Raw genomic sequence first — 19135 nt, 5'->3', positions numbered from 1 at the left:
ATATATACCATCGCGGACTTTTTTTGAAGACCTATTTAAGGTGTACAATACTGTAGTACATTATATTGATCTATCTCGTAGGGTTGAGCCAGCATTTGAAATGTAAGCGAAAATGAAATGTGTTCATTTACGACATCACTTAGGAAACCTCTATACCTAATTTTCAGTGTTTCTCTACTATAATATTGTCCATGTAGGGTATTATACATATAAACCTTCCTCTGGAATCAATCAATCTATTAAAAATAGCGCATCAAAATCCGTTGTGTAATTTTAAAGATCTAAGCATACATAGGAAGAGACAGCGGTAAGCGACTAAACACATAAATCACATTCAAGAAAGATGCATTAGTGGCGGCCTTTTGGTTAAAAGAGCATAGCCGAGAATTGGTAATGTAAGTCTCTGTGTTAATTAAAATTTGATAGTAATTGGTTACGAAAATCGCAACTTTCGGAGCGACCATACTGCAGAAAATATTTTTTTACTCTAATTATTTATCTGCGCCGCCACGATAAGTGTCGATTAAGTAAGCAGGAATAAACCTTAGATGAACGTATTTTCTGCGATTTGCATCTACATTGTGCACTACTAAGAGTTTATGATTATTATCACTTTAATTTTACTTCCAAAATTCCGATAACAGTTTCGTCGACGTTTAAAACGTTTAAACCAATTTTTCGTAAATCCGTAGTGAATATTATAAATTCATCAAGATCTCGACCAATGATATCGCGTCAATCTGCTTGGATCTTGGAATATTAGTGCAAAAAGGTTCATTAATAGTATAACACCTCGCCTTATTGCCTGCACTGGTGACAAGAGGGCTGTTTCATTTGCTTGCTTGCTTAGAGGATCGGAAATGCTGAAATACTGCTAGCATTCTTGCCACCGACGCGATCATGATTTATATAGTAATTCATTTTAATCCATTTTGTATAAAATTAAGGATTAAATGTTAATAATTTTTATGTATATAAAAAATTTAATTAATTAGTTTTAATTTTAATTTCATATTTGTTATAAATAAAATGACGAATGAATTAAGTAAAAAAACTTTAATTTTGAATGCATTATTGAGGATCTGAATAGGAAAAGTTGATAGCACAAAAATTTTATAACATAAACCATCACTTAGATTATAATTTGTATTAATAAGGACATTATTGAATACGGATAACATAAGATATGCAACGCTTCCTTATTAAAATCAAAAACAACCATTTTGTTACCAAATTTTATTCAGAAATAAAAGTAACATCAAGCTTTTAAAAATTGACATTCCTCGTGGAAATTTTATAATAATTTATGAGCACAATTTCATTTTAAGAAGAATAATTACATAAACGTCTAATTCAGTTACGAGTATAACAACAATCATGGATTCACTCTCACAGTTTAAAATTAATTCATCTCTAAAATAACTGCATGCATTAGGTCCTGAATTATCGTTGACTAAATATACAGTATATATTAAAATTGTTAAGTATAATAGACGAAAAAAGCACCGAAATATCATTGTGAAGTGCAATAGAAAAATTCTATTGTCATAGAAAAATAGATATGGTCAAGATATCGAAGTATAAAGTCTATAAAAAATAAAATATAAAGTATATAAAAACAACATATTGGAATTCAAGATAAAAAATATTAATAAAAATGCACAAATTATAACATGGAATTTTAGTTTTTTTATGTGTACAAACACAGTACTGTAAAATTCTTATCAATATATTCATATAAACAACATTTTAACCTATACTTTAAGATTTTTTACATTTTAAAGAGATATTTTTTACAACCCTGTTTCCACTACACATAATGACAATAGTGCGCTTTATAGTCTAATGACAGTTTCAATTATCTCGACACCGCATTACATTCATACAACTGTTACTATAGGGTGGTTAAATCAATTATCATGAACTCAGACATGCATTTAAAATAATATAATTACCAATCTCAGAGAAAAATTTCATTAGACGTTTTAAGGATGTCTTTTCCTAGGTATTGTTATTATAGACACATATTATAATACACAGTTCCCTTTGTGCATAGACATTCAAGGAAGTTAAACTAAAAATATTTGGGAAGAACAAATGTGTATTTAAAGTCTGAAGGGGACCACCTATGTTATTCCTAAGTTGACGGGTACAATGTGCGCGTTTACTTAGTCTTGGCAGTAGCAGCTTGCCGTTGTCGAAGAGTTTTATTTGTGTTTTGATCAACCTCGGGCAGGTCTGAATCCTCGTTGTGGATTTTTTTTACTGCAAATATATAAATATTAGCCACATTACAATTAAGTATTGTAAACAATTGTCTCTAAAGTGAAGAAAACAAACCTTTTTCTTTCTTAGGTTTTTCCTTTTTCTCCTTCTTTGGCCTGGCCTGAGCAAGCTGACGAGCCTCTTGGCGTTCCTTAATAGCTTCAGAAATGAAATTGAACATCAAGTAAACCTGTAACAATTACATTCATATGTTATTCAATAAATTTATCATATTTTCATTTTGGTGACAATTTTCTTTAGTTAAGCTGACATATATTTTTTAAAAACTTTATGTTTACTAATCTGGTATATCAAACAGAAAACAATTGTACCTCCTATAATACAAATAACTGGTAGAGTACCTCTTTACCCTCTGACAGGTTACAGAGATTCAAGTAACAATTGTTACTTATTGTGTTATTTGATATTAAATATGATAAATAAATACCTGGAATGAGACAAGAACTGATAGAGCACCAACGCGTAGCAATAATGGTGCCGCACCAGCCACTCCAAAGTAGAATGTCAACACTCCGAGAACCAGAGAGCAAAGACGAACAACAACAAACACAATGCCGTTTAATAACCCCATGACTGAAACAAAAAAAAAATTGCCTTCATATTTGATTAGCTTCAACCATGACGATGTGCATTATTACTTTACACATTTAAATAATTCCTATACTGTAATATTTTCAAATTGTATGAACAAGATTTAACCTAAGCTATATAACTTAATATATTACTTTCTAGTGCAATATAATTTATGTATGTATAAATTATGGTTAGGCTTAGATAAGTCGATAAATAGAAAGATGATTAATACGATAAAAGTTGTAAGAAACATTGAAATGATGTAATAACTTACTTTTGTCTAGATAGTCTTCTTTTTCACCTCGGAGGATGTTGTTGAGGCGGTAGGTGTGGCTAACAAACTCAGATAGTGAATGCAACACAACCAGACAAACACCAACCCTCTGAAATCTGAATTTAAAGAGAATATTTTAGTAAATAATTACAATATTGAACACATTAAAAACAAAAAGCTAATTTTTTAACAATGATATTAGTGTTATTATTAAGTATATATATAATATTTTAGTAAGTAACAATAATACTCACTGGAAACAATATGCCATAGCTAAAAATGCAAATGCGACAATAGCGTGTCTAATGCGTCCCGACCATTCATCTTTCTTGATACGCAGGAAGTACAATTCTGGGATTGTATGAATCCAGTAAGATGCTTGGACTATCCACCATAACTTCAAAAGGAAGCTCATTGGATGGTTTGGATAACCTGAAAAAAAATTCAATAATAATCTTCTATTTATACAACATACAATTTTGATTTCAAGATTAACCTAAATCATTTCAACCAAGCATTCATCCAAACCAATCATCATATTTGAAAGTATTACTTATTCATAAAACATTCGAAAATGACCTAGATTAGAAAGTTTTCATTCTTACCATCCCACAGAAGTGAAATATTGAATAGAAATCCTTCCCGTAGGATTGCATCTCCACCCCAAACCAAAGTCATAAGTTGAAATATAATAAGTTGACCTGATTCATTGAGAGCAGACAATCTTGACTTTGACAAATGAAATTTCTTTGATATTTTCTGAAAACAATATGTTACATTTCTAAGTTAATAAAAACATAACTTTATTTACCATGTAATAATTCTTTGTTATTACTTACGTCTAATAAGTACTCCTGGAGTATAGCGTGCATAACGATGCAAACCAACGAGTAAAAGAATATAGCACAAGCATCTTTCCAACCAGTTTCGTATAAGAAAGGTTCTCCTCTTGGTGTTTCACGTGACGGTTCTACCCCAGTAACATTATGGTGTAGGCTGATAAATAAACTTGCAACTGGACTTGTCGACTGCAAAGTAATTAATAAAAATATATAAATTAAGAAATTTCCGTAACGACAAGATAATTACGTGGCATTCACTTGAAACATACCTGCACCATTAATCCCACCAAAAACACCATCACTACACATGAAACAATATCGGCATGATTTTGAATCACGAAATCGTGACTGAAAAATGGGGGGTTCTTGTTAGATTTTCTTCCAATTGCAGGTTTTACACCCATCTTCCCGGTTTTAACCTAAAACTAAAAATAATGTTTGAACAATATATACTTTAATTATCTCTACGATAGTTTATTAACTACTAGTTTGAATATTTATAAAATAAAATATTATTTTACCAGAACTTTAAATTAAAATGCAGCCAACAAATATAAAGACTATCAGGAATCTGACAGTATTTCGACTGACGTGACACTTTCACTTGCTACGCGGTCAAACGTCAACATATATGAAAATAAGATTCTTGTTTGTTGATAGTTGTGTTGGCACTGAAGAAGTCAAGTAAGTTCCGTAAAATAAATAATAATCTTATTTTTGTCTATTAAAACAGTATATAAACAAGTAATAAAAAGTTAATAATTATTTTTGATTTTATACTTTCTTAAACCTTATCATTAATTTATCAAATTTACAATTTAATTTAGTAATTGTTTTGTTGAACCGGAAAATCTAGGTCTGTTGACTGCAATTTGAGATTTAAAAAATATATACCGTAGACGATACTTCCGATAGTATAAAGCTCCGGTCACACGGGCTAAAAACTATACAGTTTATACTACCATTTTGATGTATGAATGCCAGTAATAAATTCATAAAATCATAAAATGTAAATTAAAGCATTAAAGCGTGCGTTACTTCATGTTAAATTAAAAAATAAGCACAATCCAATTCAAAATAATCGCTGTTGATACAAATGAGGATGGATACATAAGCTATTACGATTTAAATTGATACTGATAACCCTTTAAAAACATATCAGTACATTTGATATTATAACCAAATTATTTAATTTAGTAAAATTTACTAAAGAATAGTAAGATAAAAATTCATTCGGCTATACCGACGACAGAGTTATTCATTTGCCATGGCTCCGAGTATCATGGAAGTGGAGAATTTACAACTCGTTTTGGATGGAAACAAAAAAGGGACATTTATATTTTACTAAATATATTTTGACGTAATATGATACAATACCATTTATATTTTTAGTACAAATAGAAATAGGTAATTATACTTATATTTAAATAGCGATCTCTTCAAGATTATTTTAAATTTATTATTGTAATGGAATTGAATCCTGATTGCACCTCGATCGTGTGATCCCTCCTGCCTCCAAATTTCCTCCTCCCTCAGAGAAGAAAAGCTCTGAGCGAACTAAAACAATACCCTGAGATACTCGAGAAAACGACTTACTAAAGTACTTGTCATACGGCCTTAAGCTGAACATGATTTCCGATGCTCCAATATAAAGGCGACAAAGAGCTTGGACAGAGAAAAATCAAGAATCAAGCGTTCGTTCGCAAGTTGGTGAGGCTTCGATTAATGCAACAAAGGCTTCATGCGCGCTAAAATTGAAGACGGTCGTTACCTGCCTGAGGTTGTCAGGGAAGTCCTTTTTATAGGCAGTTGTAACGAGCGCATCCCTATTACGCAATTAATAACTCTGGAGGTGGAGTAGGTGCGGTTGTATTTTTTTAAGTAAGTGTAGATTTATCAAAAACAACTTCATAATTATTATTTTTTTTTGTTCGGCCATCAAACCTAGTAGATTTAACCTATCACACGTGATGTACAGAACAGTTAAAAGGTGAATATAAATTATTTACGAAAATTAACTATATTCTACATGCCAGCAAATAAAAAGACAGGGCTACCACATAAAATAATTAAAAAATAAAATATAGCAAAAATTAGTTTAATAAACATTATAAAAACATGTCAACATTGATTTCAATATACGCGTATATAATTATTTGTAATAGCTACTAATTTTATTTGAATACAGGATTAAAAATATATCAACCGGGACAGTACACAATTTTTTATGTCGTAAGGATAACAAAAGTTAGCAACTTACTAGTTATAAAATAGGAAAAGATGCAATAACTATGAATATTATTAAAAAGCACAGTTATTATAACATTTTTTTATTTATTGAGTCCTCTATAAGTAAAATATAGATAAGAAAAGCTATTCAATGATTTAATTGATTATTACTTGTATTTATTGTTACCAAAATAAAATACTGCTAGTCTGAAATCACTACATTGATGTTGAAAAGGTTCCAATTAAAATGATAAGTATAAGTAATATAAGTCTGGTAAATCTCTAAAACATCAGTATAATCTCAAAATATTTATAGATATAAAATAAGCTTGCACAGCCCCATTACAATAATATAACTTACGAGAGTTTATCTATATACTAATAATAAATACATTTTATTCACTACTCAATAAAAATAATTTAGTAAACTACTCTTTGAATACTAATATAATGTATTTATGAATACTTTATCTTAAAATGGTTGTCAATATTATTTTAATAGCTTTTATATTTAAGCATGGCAACATTAAAATATAGTTGTAATAGTGCAACAAGTAAAGGGCTAGAATTAAATGACATGTTCTGAGTCAATCTCTCCTTGTTCCACTGTCATGTACATGCCCTCTTCTTCATATGTGGAGTCGTGCTTGGCTAGAATACGCAGGAGAGGACGAAGTTTCATCCACCACTGCTGCTTGGGTATTCTTTGCCTGAAATATTATTATAAATTTATACGATTATATAATTATGATTTTACAATATTACACTTACCATCACCATATTAGATTTTGGCATGTGCTTAAGGCATATATAATGAAGTATAATTTTTGTTTATATAACTATCGACTATGTATGTGTTGACTTACATACTTGATAATTCATATTCTTATGGTTTCTTTTACACCTGATATTAAACATAAGTATGTCTCTTGTGCCTATAAAGACCTACCTTTAGCCTATTCCAACTACAACATAATTGATGTAATATCATTTGTCTCGCATGGAATACGTAAATCTAAGGTTTGTTTATCTTTATTTCGTTTTCAATTGGAATGGGCTCTACCATATATCAAAGAGTATGTTTTAGTGTGAAACCGTTACTATTTTTTTGTACTCACGCAAAGTTCGTTTGAGCTTTAAGTTCTTCAAGTGGTGTGAATTTGTATTGTCTCTTGACGACACCAAGAAGACAGGCAGAATCCGGACCATTTGCTGAGCCTTTTTGAATACTCTCAACAAGCCAGTGCAAGCATTTAGCGGCTGTTTTAGTTCCCATGTTTCTATCGAACGGGGTCGGGGAGCCACCTTGTTGCATATGACCTGTAAAATTATTTAATTTTATTAGTATTTTTCGACAAACAACGGCTTTCATATTTCTAAGTTTACAAGTTGAAAGTACTATAATAAAATATATTATAATCCATACTAATCAGAAATATTATCCTATAGGCCAAGGTCCGGACCTAGAGCAACATAATTAGGGCCCGACAAAACTTCTTGAGATTTTTATTTCAGTAGTCGTGTTAACCCACGTGTGAACGTTTAAAAACTCGAAAAACAGGCATCGCAAAAAAATGTTACCCCTATGTATGTATACGTATAGTCTATACCAACCATAAGAGAACAACCTTGGACATCGAATTAACGCAATATCATCGAGTTGTTCATTATGGTTTTGAAAAAAAATTGTGTTTTGAACATCGACAAGATTGCTATCGGAACTTTGGGAGTAAAATGAAAGTGGATATGAGTATATAGTTTAATGGAATAGTGTTGAATTATAAATAAAGATATATTAGTCAGGAACTCTTAGTAATGCACGATGTAGCTGAGCTATAAGAAAATCACGTGGAAAATTAACCTAATTATTAAATTCAAGATAACTTTCAATTAAGTCGGACGACGGCATAGGCCTAGGATAACCGAGGTATTAAATCTGTCTTTAAGTCTTGAAGTATTTGTTATAATAATTAGTGATTCTTTTGTAATATATGTCATGAAATAACTTACCAAGGACATTCATTCTAGCTGTAAAGAGACCCTTGCCTTCTTCAGAATATAAACGATAAATGAAATCAGTGTTGTAGTTTTCATTGGCTTTCTCATTACGAAGGATAAGCCCTCGCTGGATACCTCCTGTCATTTTTGAAGCCATATGATATACGTCCTGTTGTAAGTCCTTAATGGAGAATTTCTCTTCGTAAATATAGGCAGCATCGGCACCTCCGGCTAACCCTGTACATTTTATCTATTTTAGTATTTCCCTTTGCACACGGGTCTTTGTTATTTAAAATAAAGTTATAGTCTGCATATGGCAAAAGTCCAAGGTTTGCAGAATATTAAATGTAGCAGATTTTCGTCCAACTTCATTTTTACTAGGTCATCTCATATCTATATTAAAATTAATTAATATTGCTATAATATAACTGATTACTAATTTTTCACCTGCCAAAGTTGCTAAGTAGCCGCAATATCCACCCATAGTCTCAACAACAAACACACGACGCTTAGTACCCTGCAAAAAAAAATACATGTTTTTATTAGATAAGTTTTTGAGTATATTGTGAGTACTATGCAAAGAAATCTAGAAGTATTTATTTACTCACCTGAGCAGACTGTCGGATGCGGTCGCAGATCTCGGTGATCTCATTAAGCGCAGTGTCCGCGCCCAGGGAGAAGTCTGTTCCGGGCACGTTGTTACTGATCGTGGCTGGAACGACTACTAGAGGAATACAGAATTCTGGGAACTGAGCGCGTGACTCGTACAGTTCAAGTCCTGCTTGGTAGGCCTAAAAATTAATTATACAAATAGATGAATTCGATAATATAGATATCAATGGACATATTAAAAAAAAATCTAAAGCATAGATACCTCAAATCCTCCAATGATAAGTAGTCCCTGGATATTGAATTGTTTGATTCGTGCGGCGATTTCGCCTTTCTTATCCCCGGGGAGAGTTCGCTTAGTTCCAAGGAACGCACCGCCTTGAGCCACCCAACCGGTTACGTCCGACCTTTAATATTATTCAAGGTCAAAATACATATAGTTTGTATGAATCACTATATATTATAAAACAAAGACTCAAAAATTACCGAACAGATTTTCATACGGTTTTTACCAATTCGTTTTTACCAAGACACAAGTTGTATGATTTATTTTTCACTTTACTGCCGTTCACCGTAGTTACCGGTGAAAAGGACGGGCAGTTCGTTGGATATCATTTTAAAATACAATTAACATAAAAACGACGATCATTATTCAAATTGATGAGTTATCGTTGTTAATTCCATTAATTAAGACAATGTAAAATACATATAAGTCCTAAGAGTATAAAGATTTTTAACGATTGTTTTATAATCTATGCATCAAACTATAACATCCTAAAAACTCCAAATACAGTGCTGGTAATATTTACCAAAAGTGTGTTCTAAAATACATCCAAGCAAGGTTTAAACGTGAACCATTGTTACCATTAAGGTTTCTCTATAACCCGATAAACAAAAGGAACTAATCATGTTGCAATTACTATTCACTAAAGCTTGGGGGAACACGAAGACTATTCACGTCCCGATAACAATGACGATTGGATCACAATAGCCAACGCTATATCAGTAAAGGCGAGACTGAAACAGACGCTCATATGATATCAAAATCAAAATATACTTTAGTCAAGGAGGGTTTTACAAGCAATTTTGAATCGTCATTTAACAAACTTTACTAAATGAAGCTATGCGTCGTCGCTATGAACCCGTATCGTTCTGACTGGCGCCACCTACATTCCGATAAACGTCCTAAACCGAGGTGTTTTTCATCTCTCTGAGAACTCAACCGAAGCGACCTTTGCCTAGTCGGAAAAAAGTTAGAAAAAAAAATACGAGACCATTCCATCTTGACGATGTTCCCGCTGATGAACCCCTCCATGCCGTCGTGGATGCCGAGCACGGTGTCCCCGCGGTAGATGCAGTTGCGCACGAACGAGCGCACGGCCGCGTTCATGCCGCACGCCGGCGCGCCCACGTGCATCACGGCCAGCGTCAGCCCCTCCTGCGGACACGGTCACGCCTCACTGTCTTGCCGAACGTACATAAAGTCATTGTAATAATGGATTCCATGTGTGGCCGCAATTACTGATCTGATAATGAACTGATTTATAGTTTTAAAATTTTCACGAGATATTTGTACGTATTTGCGCGTACCATGCGTTTCGTACTGGTTTACCTAAGAACCGAGAGAGCTAAATAGATACATGGTATGGATCTCAACATAAGGTAGCACATGTATTTTCGATATACTTTAGCTTAGCAGTAAAGGAGACTATTGCAAAGTATAAGTTATAAGCCTTATAACGGGTGAAATTCTGTCACATGCCAAAGAATACTTCTACGTAGTATATGTGCCAAAACTTTTCCTTAAAAGGATGCTATTGCAATCTCTTAGGAGGACAGGCTGTTGTTTAATGTTTAATCACTTTTGAAGTGTAAAATACATCTATTAAATTAAATACCTCTATTATTCAATTATATACTAACTGCAGGTTTTCCAGATGCATCGAAAGCTTCCTTAGGAGGCTTAAGGCGAGTCAACATCTTGTATGTTTCCAAGTTCCTCGCAAAACTACGCCCGCGCAGTTGCACTGCGAGGTCCCAATTTTTGTCTGCCATAGCCTAAAACATTTCATCGATTTTATGGTTATTGTATTAAATAGTCATTCTGTTTAGTTTTACGTTCGCGCTTAGTATTGATTATTTACGTCGTTTTCTTACCTGAGCGACCGCCTTAGTACGACGCACACATTCCATAAGCGGTAGTCGTACTGCTTGATTTCCATCTAAGGTTACCACACAAGGCTCTGTTTCAGGTGTGGCCTCCATTAGAGCCATTACAGCTTCGGCCCCCATTCGACATCCCTGTGAAATTATACCACGGGTATAAGAAGTGTTACAAAAACACAAAAGCTTAGCTTAAGCTTAAATTTTTTTTTTCATAAACTACATTAGTCAAATAGTAAATATTAAGGACTTGTAGATCTCAAATAACTAAATAACAAAACAACAAATGAAATAACTACATATTATTTTCTAAACTATTGTAATCTTTATTTTATTCGAGTATTTTCAATTTTTAATCCAAAAACAGAAAGTAATCTTCCTATTAAAAGGAGAGAAGGTCTGTACCTAGACTTACATTTATAGGCTGTTACTTTTGACTTTTACAGAAAATATATATGTCTTACCAAAATTCTATCAAAAGCAGAAGGCGATCCTCCACGCTGCACGTGACCGAGGACCGTGATGCGGGTATCCTGCTGAAGGTTTTCCACCACCACCTTCTTCACTAGTTCCGCAGTGATCGGCTTACCTTCACGGTCAATCGCCCCCTCCGCGACGATGATAATGTTCAAACGTTGACCAGATTTACGTTCCTGTTACATAGAAAAAGATTCCCTTTTAACATTATACAAAACAATCGTTCGTATTTCATAATGTATTCTATCGTATTATGTATGTACAATGTTCTAGCTCTAAAATTACGTACATAGTTATAAACATCTCATGCAATTAGTAAATTCCACTTTTTTTAAGAGCGTTTATGCCGGTTTGGCCGGTTTCACAGATTTTCTAAAACAAATATTTATGAGTGAGTTAAACAAAAAAAATACTATACTATATAAAAGAGACTGAAAGTCTTTTATTAATATAATTTATTAAAAAAATCCTAAACAAACATTACGGATATTTGACAAATTATTGGTTATAAATGCATGTTTTCAAAAATTTTATAATTTGGTGTGATTGGAACGCTTTGTTACCCCAAGAGGGTTCTCAATTCGATTGTTTTTTTTAATGATTTTTTGCTCAAAACCAGGTACGGAACATTAATCAGTTATTATGAACTACCTCAGCACTTCAAATTTAAAAAAAAAACTTGTCATATTTATTTATACTCATAATTTAGTTTTTATTTATAATTACATTACCAGTATCCTTAAAGGTAGTAATATATTTTATTTAATTAAGACGGCAAAATGTGAAAATAAAATTAGTCAAGAGCACCGTAAAATTTACTATAAGCGGCAATCGATTTTAATATAGTGTGTATATCCGATATATTATAATTATTTCAATAATTTATTATGATTCAGTGTGAGGTTATTTTATTTTTTATACAATAAAATAAATATAGACGGAATAGGCAATGTAATAGCATCACGATGTTTTTATCGATCGATTTGACTTTATTAGTTGTACACACACACAATACACAAATACGCAATCACCCGCAAACAAGCTGAAGAAACACAAAATATTACAAGCGGCAATTGGGATAAACACTCTTAATAAATTACCACAGAATTACTACATAGGCCCATTGTATTAAAAAAAAAATGCTATTCTATTCGAAAGAAATATTAATGAATACAAACCATATTATCTTAATTATTTAATTAAGAAGAAACATAGATGAGCTTAAACTAATGAAGAAGTATAAAAGGGGAAAAGATGAAGAAGATGCAACTAACTACAATATGAAAACAATTGGCATACAATCAGCATAGAACCAATCCACTTCTGTAAAAGCATGTTTAAAGCGAGTCGTAATATTAATTGCTCAACTAAGGAATTATGAATCATTGAATTTTGTGATGTGAAACTTATTTTTAGAATGCTGCTTTAATAGAGATTGTCTTATTGTGATCATTGCTACTCAATCCAGTCAGCATACCTGTTGCAAGCGTTTGCAAAGTTTTTCAACCCAATTATTGGGAACAGGGTCTTCGGGAATGAAAACTTGATCAGCTTCGCTCGCCAGAGCGGCCACTAATGCCAGATAGCTGCAACAAGCAGCACCCAAACGTAATGGACCATGGAAATGACACCAAATTTCGTACTTTAAAAATTTTTACAGAAAAAGGTGAGCTCTTTACATATCCAAAGTTAGATAGATTTTATAATGCCAATTCAATTTTCAAGTAAATGAAGGTAAAGTATTAATTGCCAAATTATTTTGCCAATTAAAAATGAAGTGAAAAGTATAAAGTTATCCTGCTCCCATATGGTAATAGAATTAAATTCTTGCCTCTTTTATTTTTTCACACAATTTTTTATCCCAATTGGGAGGTGCTGGCTCTTCACAAATAAAATTATAGGTAGCATCCGTACTGAGTGCCGTGAATACTGCAAGAAAACTAATGAGGTGTTTAAATTAAGCGCTAAAGAAGTAACACTAAATGTGAAAAGAGGAAAGGTAATTCAAACCGGGCAGGTAAAGGCAATATGTATGAGATCAATAGCGCTTGCCTGTTCTAACTTATCACAAAGCTTATCTTTCCAATCCACTGATGGTGGGGCCTCTGGGATAAACACATAATCTGCTTCAGATGACAAGGCTGTGACCACAGCAAGATATCTATACCAACAAACTATTAATTATCAATATATATTTTGACATAATTATAACATGAATTGGCTTTTTTTACTACTAATTATGTTAATTATAAAATGATTAATTTTTTTCTTCTTCTTACCCACAATGTCTGCCCATAACTTCCATGATAAAAGTCCTTTGATGAGAATATGCGGTACTAACAATTGCATCAATAGCTTCAATAATACGATGCAATGCTGAATCCGTACCGATAGTCATGTCTGTTCCACAGAAATCATTATCGATTGATCCAACCTAATAAAACACAACAATATAAAGTATCATATTTAAACTATATATGTACACACCAATTATAAGAAAGTTTATTTTTATTAATTTTTTTTTTTGTTTGTAAATTTGACAATAAATGTGTGATAAAATTTTTTATACATGAAGTTACTGTAATATCAATTTATGAAACCTGTGAAGCAGAATGTTATAAAATCATTAAAGTATCTTATTTAGTTAAAAAGATTACCATTCCCGCAATATGTAAGAACTTATATTTTTCTCTTTGATCTTTAGTGATTCTATTGTTTTGTAGCAATTCATCAAGCAAGCTGGACCACTCTTGTCGGAATAGATTGGCTCCAGTAAGTGAACCATCACCTCCAATGACTACCAAATTAGTAATACCTCTTGTTACTAAGTTGTAAGCAGCACTAAGACGTCCCTCTCGTTTTCTGCAATAGTGTTTGGTTGTTATTAGTTTTAGTTGCTGTGTAACTAAATATATTTATAAAAAAAAAAGGAAAGTATTGGATGATTACTAACATAAAATCCATACATCTAGCTGATCCAATGATGGTACCACCTTTATGAATAATTGAGCTAACTGATGACCAATTAGCTTCTTCAATGTTGTCTCCACCATCAACCATGCCTTGATAGCCCTCACGAATAAAATATACTTTACATCCTAAATAGATGCCCATTCGCACTACAGAACGCACAGCGGCATTCATTCCCTGTGAATCGCCACCGCTTGTAAAAACTGCGAGACCCTTCCCTTTATGAGAGCCTCGCTCAATAAATCTTTGAGTGGATGATCCATCCATTTTTCTTGAAATTTAGATCACCAAAACACCTAAAGTTTATAAAAACAAAATGTATTTAATAAATAATTATGTAATACTTCACTCATAAATTCGTTACGGTATTCCAGTTTAAATTTAAGTTAACATATAAAATGTAACTCACTTTATAAGTAATATTTAAATTTTCAAACAATTGTTACTCTTTATGTTTGAATGCCGGAGAAGGTGAACTTTATCAAGGTGACCTTTAAGTTTGACACAGTTTGACATCTTGACAACTGACAGTAAAACTCAATGTACTTTTAGATCTAAAGTTGAGTAAGCAGCGTGATTGAGATCGCTTTATCTTCTATTTATTATCTTTTAACAATATTTTAGATAGCATAGCTTACCAAAACGTTTTTTATTAAATATTTAAAGTGTTACAAATGAAGGTGGCACTTTTAGTTTTCAAAGTTAAATTGTTATTAAATTTAATAAAATATAAATTTATTTTGTAATTTTACATAATAATATGCTATTCGAAATAGAAAGTAGGTATATTTATAAGCTATTTCTATAATAATTATTATCTGCTATTCCAACAAGGCCTGACAGTTAAATCGTTTTTTTTTATCTGTATTTTATGTTTTTCCGAAATAAATAATTTGATATTTTCGAAACATTAGATTTATTTCATATTTTGTTCATTCCAATCAAAATATTTTATATTTGTGATTGTAACAATAAACTTCTCATTTGTGAATTACTGTAAATAATTCCTCCATAAAGGCACAAAAACTGCTAAATCAGCGTCAAAATGTCTGCTGAATCTGATATGGAATATTCAGATAATGATGGAGATGACTATGACTACTACGGCGGACAAGATGATTGCGATATGGAAGCTGTTGATCGTAGTAAATCTGATCCCGAGTTTTTTTTATTCTCATGTTTACGAGTGGAAGAAGTAGAGAAGTTGTTAAATGAATCGATTGAGTTACTTAGCAATAGCCTTCAAATAACGCCCTCGCTCGCTAAGGTAAAATAACTTATATTTTTTATTTAGTCTATTGTTTTTGATTTGGATATTATCTAATATAAAGTTACGTGATATTCTTTTTAGGTAATGCTACACGCATATGAATGGAATGCTCAAGAAATTATAAAAAAATATAAGGAAAACGCTAATGAAGTTTTGGTGTACAGTCGCGTAAAACCTCGTATGTCATCAATACAGGGAAATTCAAGTCGCTCTATTTGTGCAGTGTGTGCAAGTACCCCACCATTACAAAAATATAGTGCACTAGCTTGTGGACACTACTTTTGTAATGATTGCTGGGCAATGCACTTTGAAGTACAAATTATGCAAGGTAATAATCTGAAAACTGTAATAAGTGGTCATATTCAATAATTGAATCTATATTTATTAATTATTAACTTCTCACATACAACTATAGTATCTCAGTATATATATTAATTTAATAAAAGAGACAATCTTATTGATTGTAGGTGTATCGAACACTATACAGTGTATGGCTCAAGAATGTGAAGTAAGAGCACCTGAAGATTTTGTGTTATCTCATGTGACAAAACCAGCTTTAAGAGAACGTTATCAACAGTTTATGTTTAAGGATCATGTGAAATCTCATCCCGAACTCAGGTTTTGTCCAGGACCTAATTGCCAAGTATGAAATGAAATATTATGAAACTAGCCCAAATATTTAGTGCAATCTAATTATATGTAGTTAAAAACACTGAAAAAATATTAAATCTTTTTGAATTAATCTGAATGTTAAAACTGCTAAATGAAATGCATTTGCACAATTTGTACTTTGGAGTATCAGTGAAAAAGCATTTCTCATTTACATGGCATTTTATTGTTTCCAATAGTGACAGGAAGGCTTAATATTTTTTTTAGCCCAATGAATTAACATTATATTTCAACAGAGAAGCATTTGTGCATCATGTGATCATGATTTGTACAAAAGTTTTGTTTCAACTCGATGTGTATATATATATTAAACTCTCTATTGTAAATAATTCTCATTTCAAAACATATATTACTTTAAAAGGAAAATATTATTCTGCCTATATATAATTCCAGTGGATTTATCAAGCATGGGTTAGAGAAGGTGCACGTCGTGTTGAGTGTCAAGGCTGTGAATTATTAACTTGTTTTTCTTGTGGTGCACCGCACCATGCACCAACTGACTGTACGACAATTCGTCGTTGGCTTACTAAATGTGCTGATGATTCAGAAACAGCCAACTACATTAGTGCTCATACGAAGGTAACATTCCCTACATTTTCAAGGCCTTTTATCGGGAAGCTTGATTAATGTATTATATTAGAGGCACTTCCATTTATTTTGCTCGCTTTAAACTTTACCTTTTTATATGTGTGAGTAATCTTGCAACTGAGTTTTAATTCTACCCTTTCATTCACCCAATTAAGCAAATTTAATTCATTTCAACTGTTAAAAATTTTGATATTGTACTAAATATAGCAATTTATTTTAAGTTTCTACCACATATAAGTTATGTTTTAATAAGTTTTTTATTAATTAATTTAAAATTTTATTATAACTTCAAAAGATTAAAATTTATTGAATATGAATATTTATTTCTTTACAGGACTGCCCTAAATGCCAGATTTGCATTGAAAAGAATGGAGGTTGTAATCATATGCAATGTGGTGCTTGCCGGCACGACTTTTGTTGGGTATGCTTAGGTGATTGGAAAAATCATGGTTCTGAATATTATGAATGCAGCCGTTACAAAGAAGATCCAAATTTAGCTAATGATAGTCAACATGCACAGGTAAACAAAAATAATTTGACAATTGTTTAATCCAACAGATGTTTTAGAAACTATTACACCTGTGTTGTTTAAAAACAATGAATATCTTTTGGTTTCTTCATCAAAGTCATTACAATCAATTAAAAAATAGTAAGAGTTAGGGGAGGTTGTACGAAATAATAAGTTTTATGGTTATTAATTAAGGCAACATGCATTTGTAACCTGTTTTTACAGACATAATGCTTGTACTAAACACCTATATATTGCTATATTTTTAATTACTTATACATATTTTCAATAATAACAATTCAGATCTTTATAACTGACGTGAACCCCAAAAGTAAAGACAAAATGGATTTATTTAACAAAGTAATGTGCTTATTACAATAGCAACAAAATGTGTTTATAATTAAGATAGTATTCTGATCAATAATATTAATTTTCCTCTTTACCATACATTATCCGAAGTTGATTATGTTTTATAGATGGGTTTTTTTTTTTAATTATATTTAATTGCTTTAAATATATTACTTTTAAAGGCAAGAGAAGCTCTGAAAAAATATTTGCATTATTATGAAAGATGGGAAAATCATGCAAGATCATTGAAATTGGAAGAACAAACCCTTGCAAGTTTAAAGAGTCGTATTAATCAGAAGGTACACTGAAATTATCTGACTATTTTTAAAGTGAGAGTATTATTAGTGTAATTAAGTTAAGCAAAGTTGGAATTAATATTTTTAAGAATATTCAGCTAAAATTCAATAGTTGAACAATGTATAATATATACAATTTAATTTAAAAAATACTAGGTTATGGCTGGTGAGGGTACATGGATTGATTGGCAGTACCTCTGGGATGCAGCTAGATTATTGAAGCGTTGCAGATATACACTCCAATACACATATCCTTTTGCTTATTACATGGATGTTGGACCGAGGAAAGAACTCTTTGAATATCAACAGGTATTTAATTAAAAATTATTGCTGCTAACCTCACATTAATACTATCCAATTATATTGTTAAATTAAAAGAAAACATGTATTGTATATAAAATTATACATTCAATATTTTGCTTTGGTTTTTCTTAAAGGCACAATTAGAAGCAGAAATAGAAAACTTATCATGGAAAGTAGAGAGAGCTGAGACAACAGACAGGGGTGATTTAGAAAATCAAATGGATATAGCGGAAAAAAGACGAACAACATTGCTCAAAGACTTTTTAGAATTTAATATTAATAGCGCCTCCAGTAGTAAAATATAAAACAAATGGTAACATCAAATGAAAAATCAATAAAATAAAGGCAGTAAGCACCTTTGTATAACTTCAGCTAGGTATTTTCTTTTGCCAAAGTATATTTATTAACAAGACTGCAATAAAATAGTTGAAAATGGAATTTGAGTTTTCTTTATGCAAGGCTCAGACCAATTAAAAACACTGGTATGGACCCAGTGGTCTAAAATGTATTTGTTATTGAAAATTTGAATAAATATATTGTACAAATTAGCATGTTTTGAATATTTGTTTACTTATTTCTAATTTTTTTTTATTGATATTACTCAAACTCCAAACCATATCTATCGAACAAAAAAAAATTTGGCTGACAAACATAGGAAAAGGTTATGTTATAGACAGCCATTGTATTCAATTACGATAGTAAGTTACAACCGCGCTATCTCAATATGGTAAT

The 19135-nt window shown here is 31.6% G+C and overlaps 3 protein-coding genes across 5 annotated transcripts; 1 reads left to right on the top strand and 2 right to left on the bottom strand.

Annotated features, from left to right (window-relative positions):
• Positions 1 to 1221: 1221 nt before the first annotated feature.
• Positions 1222 to 4638, bottom strand: LOC125066741 (translocating chain-associated membrane protein 1). Its single transcript, XM_047674990.1, has 9 exons — positions 4497 to 4638; positions 4245 to 4400; positions 3973 to 4161; positions 3739 to 3892; positions 3388 to 3565; positions 3134 to 3249; positions 2714 to 2859; positions 2341 to 2455; positions 1222 to 2265 (listed from the first exon to the last, which is right to left on the bottom strand). Exons 2-9 carry the CDS (start codon positions 4377 to 4379, stop codon positions 2165 to 2167), a joined length of 1134 nt encoding a protein of 377 aa, XP_047530946.1. The 5' UTR covers positions 4380 to 4400; positions 4497 to 4638; the 3' UTR covers positions 1222 to 2164.
• A 1419-nt stretch (positions 4639 to 6057) lies between these two features.
• Positions 6058 to 14953, bottom strand: LOC125070391 (ATP-dependent 6-phosphofructokinase). 3 transcript variants are annotated; one of them, XM_047680437.1, is made up of 15 exons: positions 14831 to 14953; positions 14405 to 14717; positions 14109 to 14313; positions 13731 to 13885; positions 13504 to 13612; positions 11439 to 11627; positions 10969 to 11112; positions 10735 to 10869; positions 10086 to 10249; positions 9077 to 9218; positions 8811 to 8993; positions 8650 to 8719; positions 8215 to 8439; positions 7323 to 7524; positions 6058 to 6914 (listed from the first exon to the last, which is right to left on the bottom strand). In XM_047680437.1, exons 2-15 carry the CDS (start codon positions 14686 to 14688, stop codon positions 6773 to 6775), a joined length of 2349 nt encoding a protein of 782 aa, XP_047536393.1. In that variant the 5' UTR covers positions 14689 to 14717; positions 14831 to 14953; the 3' UTR covers positions 6058 to 6772. The 3 variants fall into 3 exon arrangements, with proteins under 3 accessions (XP_047536393.1, XP_047536317.1, XP_047536235.1); XM_047680361.1 differs by lacking the exon at positions 13504 to 13612 and adding an exon at positions 13283 to 13391; XM_047680279.1 differs by lacking the exon at positions 13504 to 13612 and adding an exon at positions 12929 to 13037.
• A 338-nt stretch (positions 14954 to 15291) lies between these two features.
• LOC125074592 (potential E3 ubiquitin-protein ligase ariadne-2) lies at positions 15292 to 18841 on the top strand. Its single transcript, XM_047685984.1, has 8 exons — positions 15292 to 15688; positions 15773 to 16019; positions 16159 to 16334; positions 16754 to 16939; positions 17283 to 17468; positions 17987 to 18103; positions 18257 to 18409; positions 18538 to 18841. Exons 1-8 carry the CDS (start codon positions 15467 to 15469, stop codon positions 18706 to 18708), a joined length of 1458 nt encoding a protein of 485 aa, XP_047541940.1. The 5' UTR covers positions 15292 to 15466; the 3' UTR covers positions 18709 to 18841.
• Positions 18842 to 19135: the final 294 nt, after the last annotated feature.

Source organism: Vanessa atalanta, chromosome 1 (assembly GCF_905147765.1).
Source record: "Vanessa atalanta chromosome 1, ilVanAtal1.2, whole genome shotgun sequence".
Lineage (NCBI taxonomy): Eukaryota > Metazoa > Arthropoda > Insecta > Lepidoptera > Nymphalidae > Vanessa > Vanessa atalanta.
This window is presented reverse-complemented; position numbering and strand designations above follow the sequence as displayed.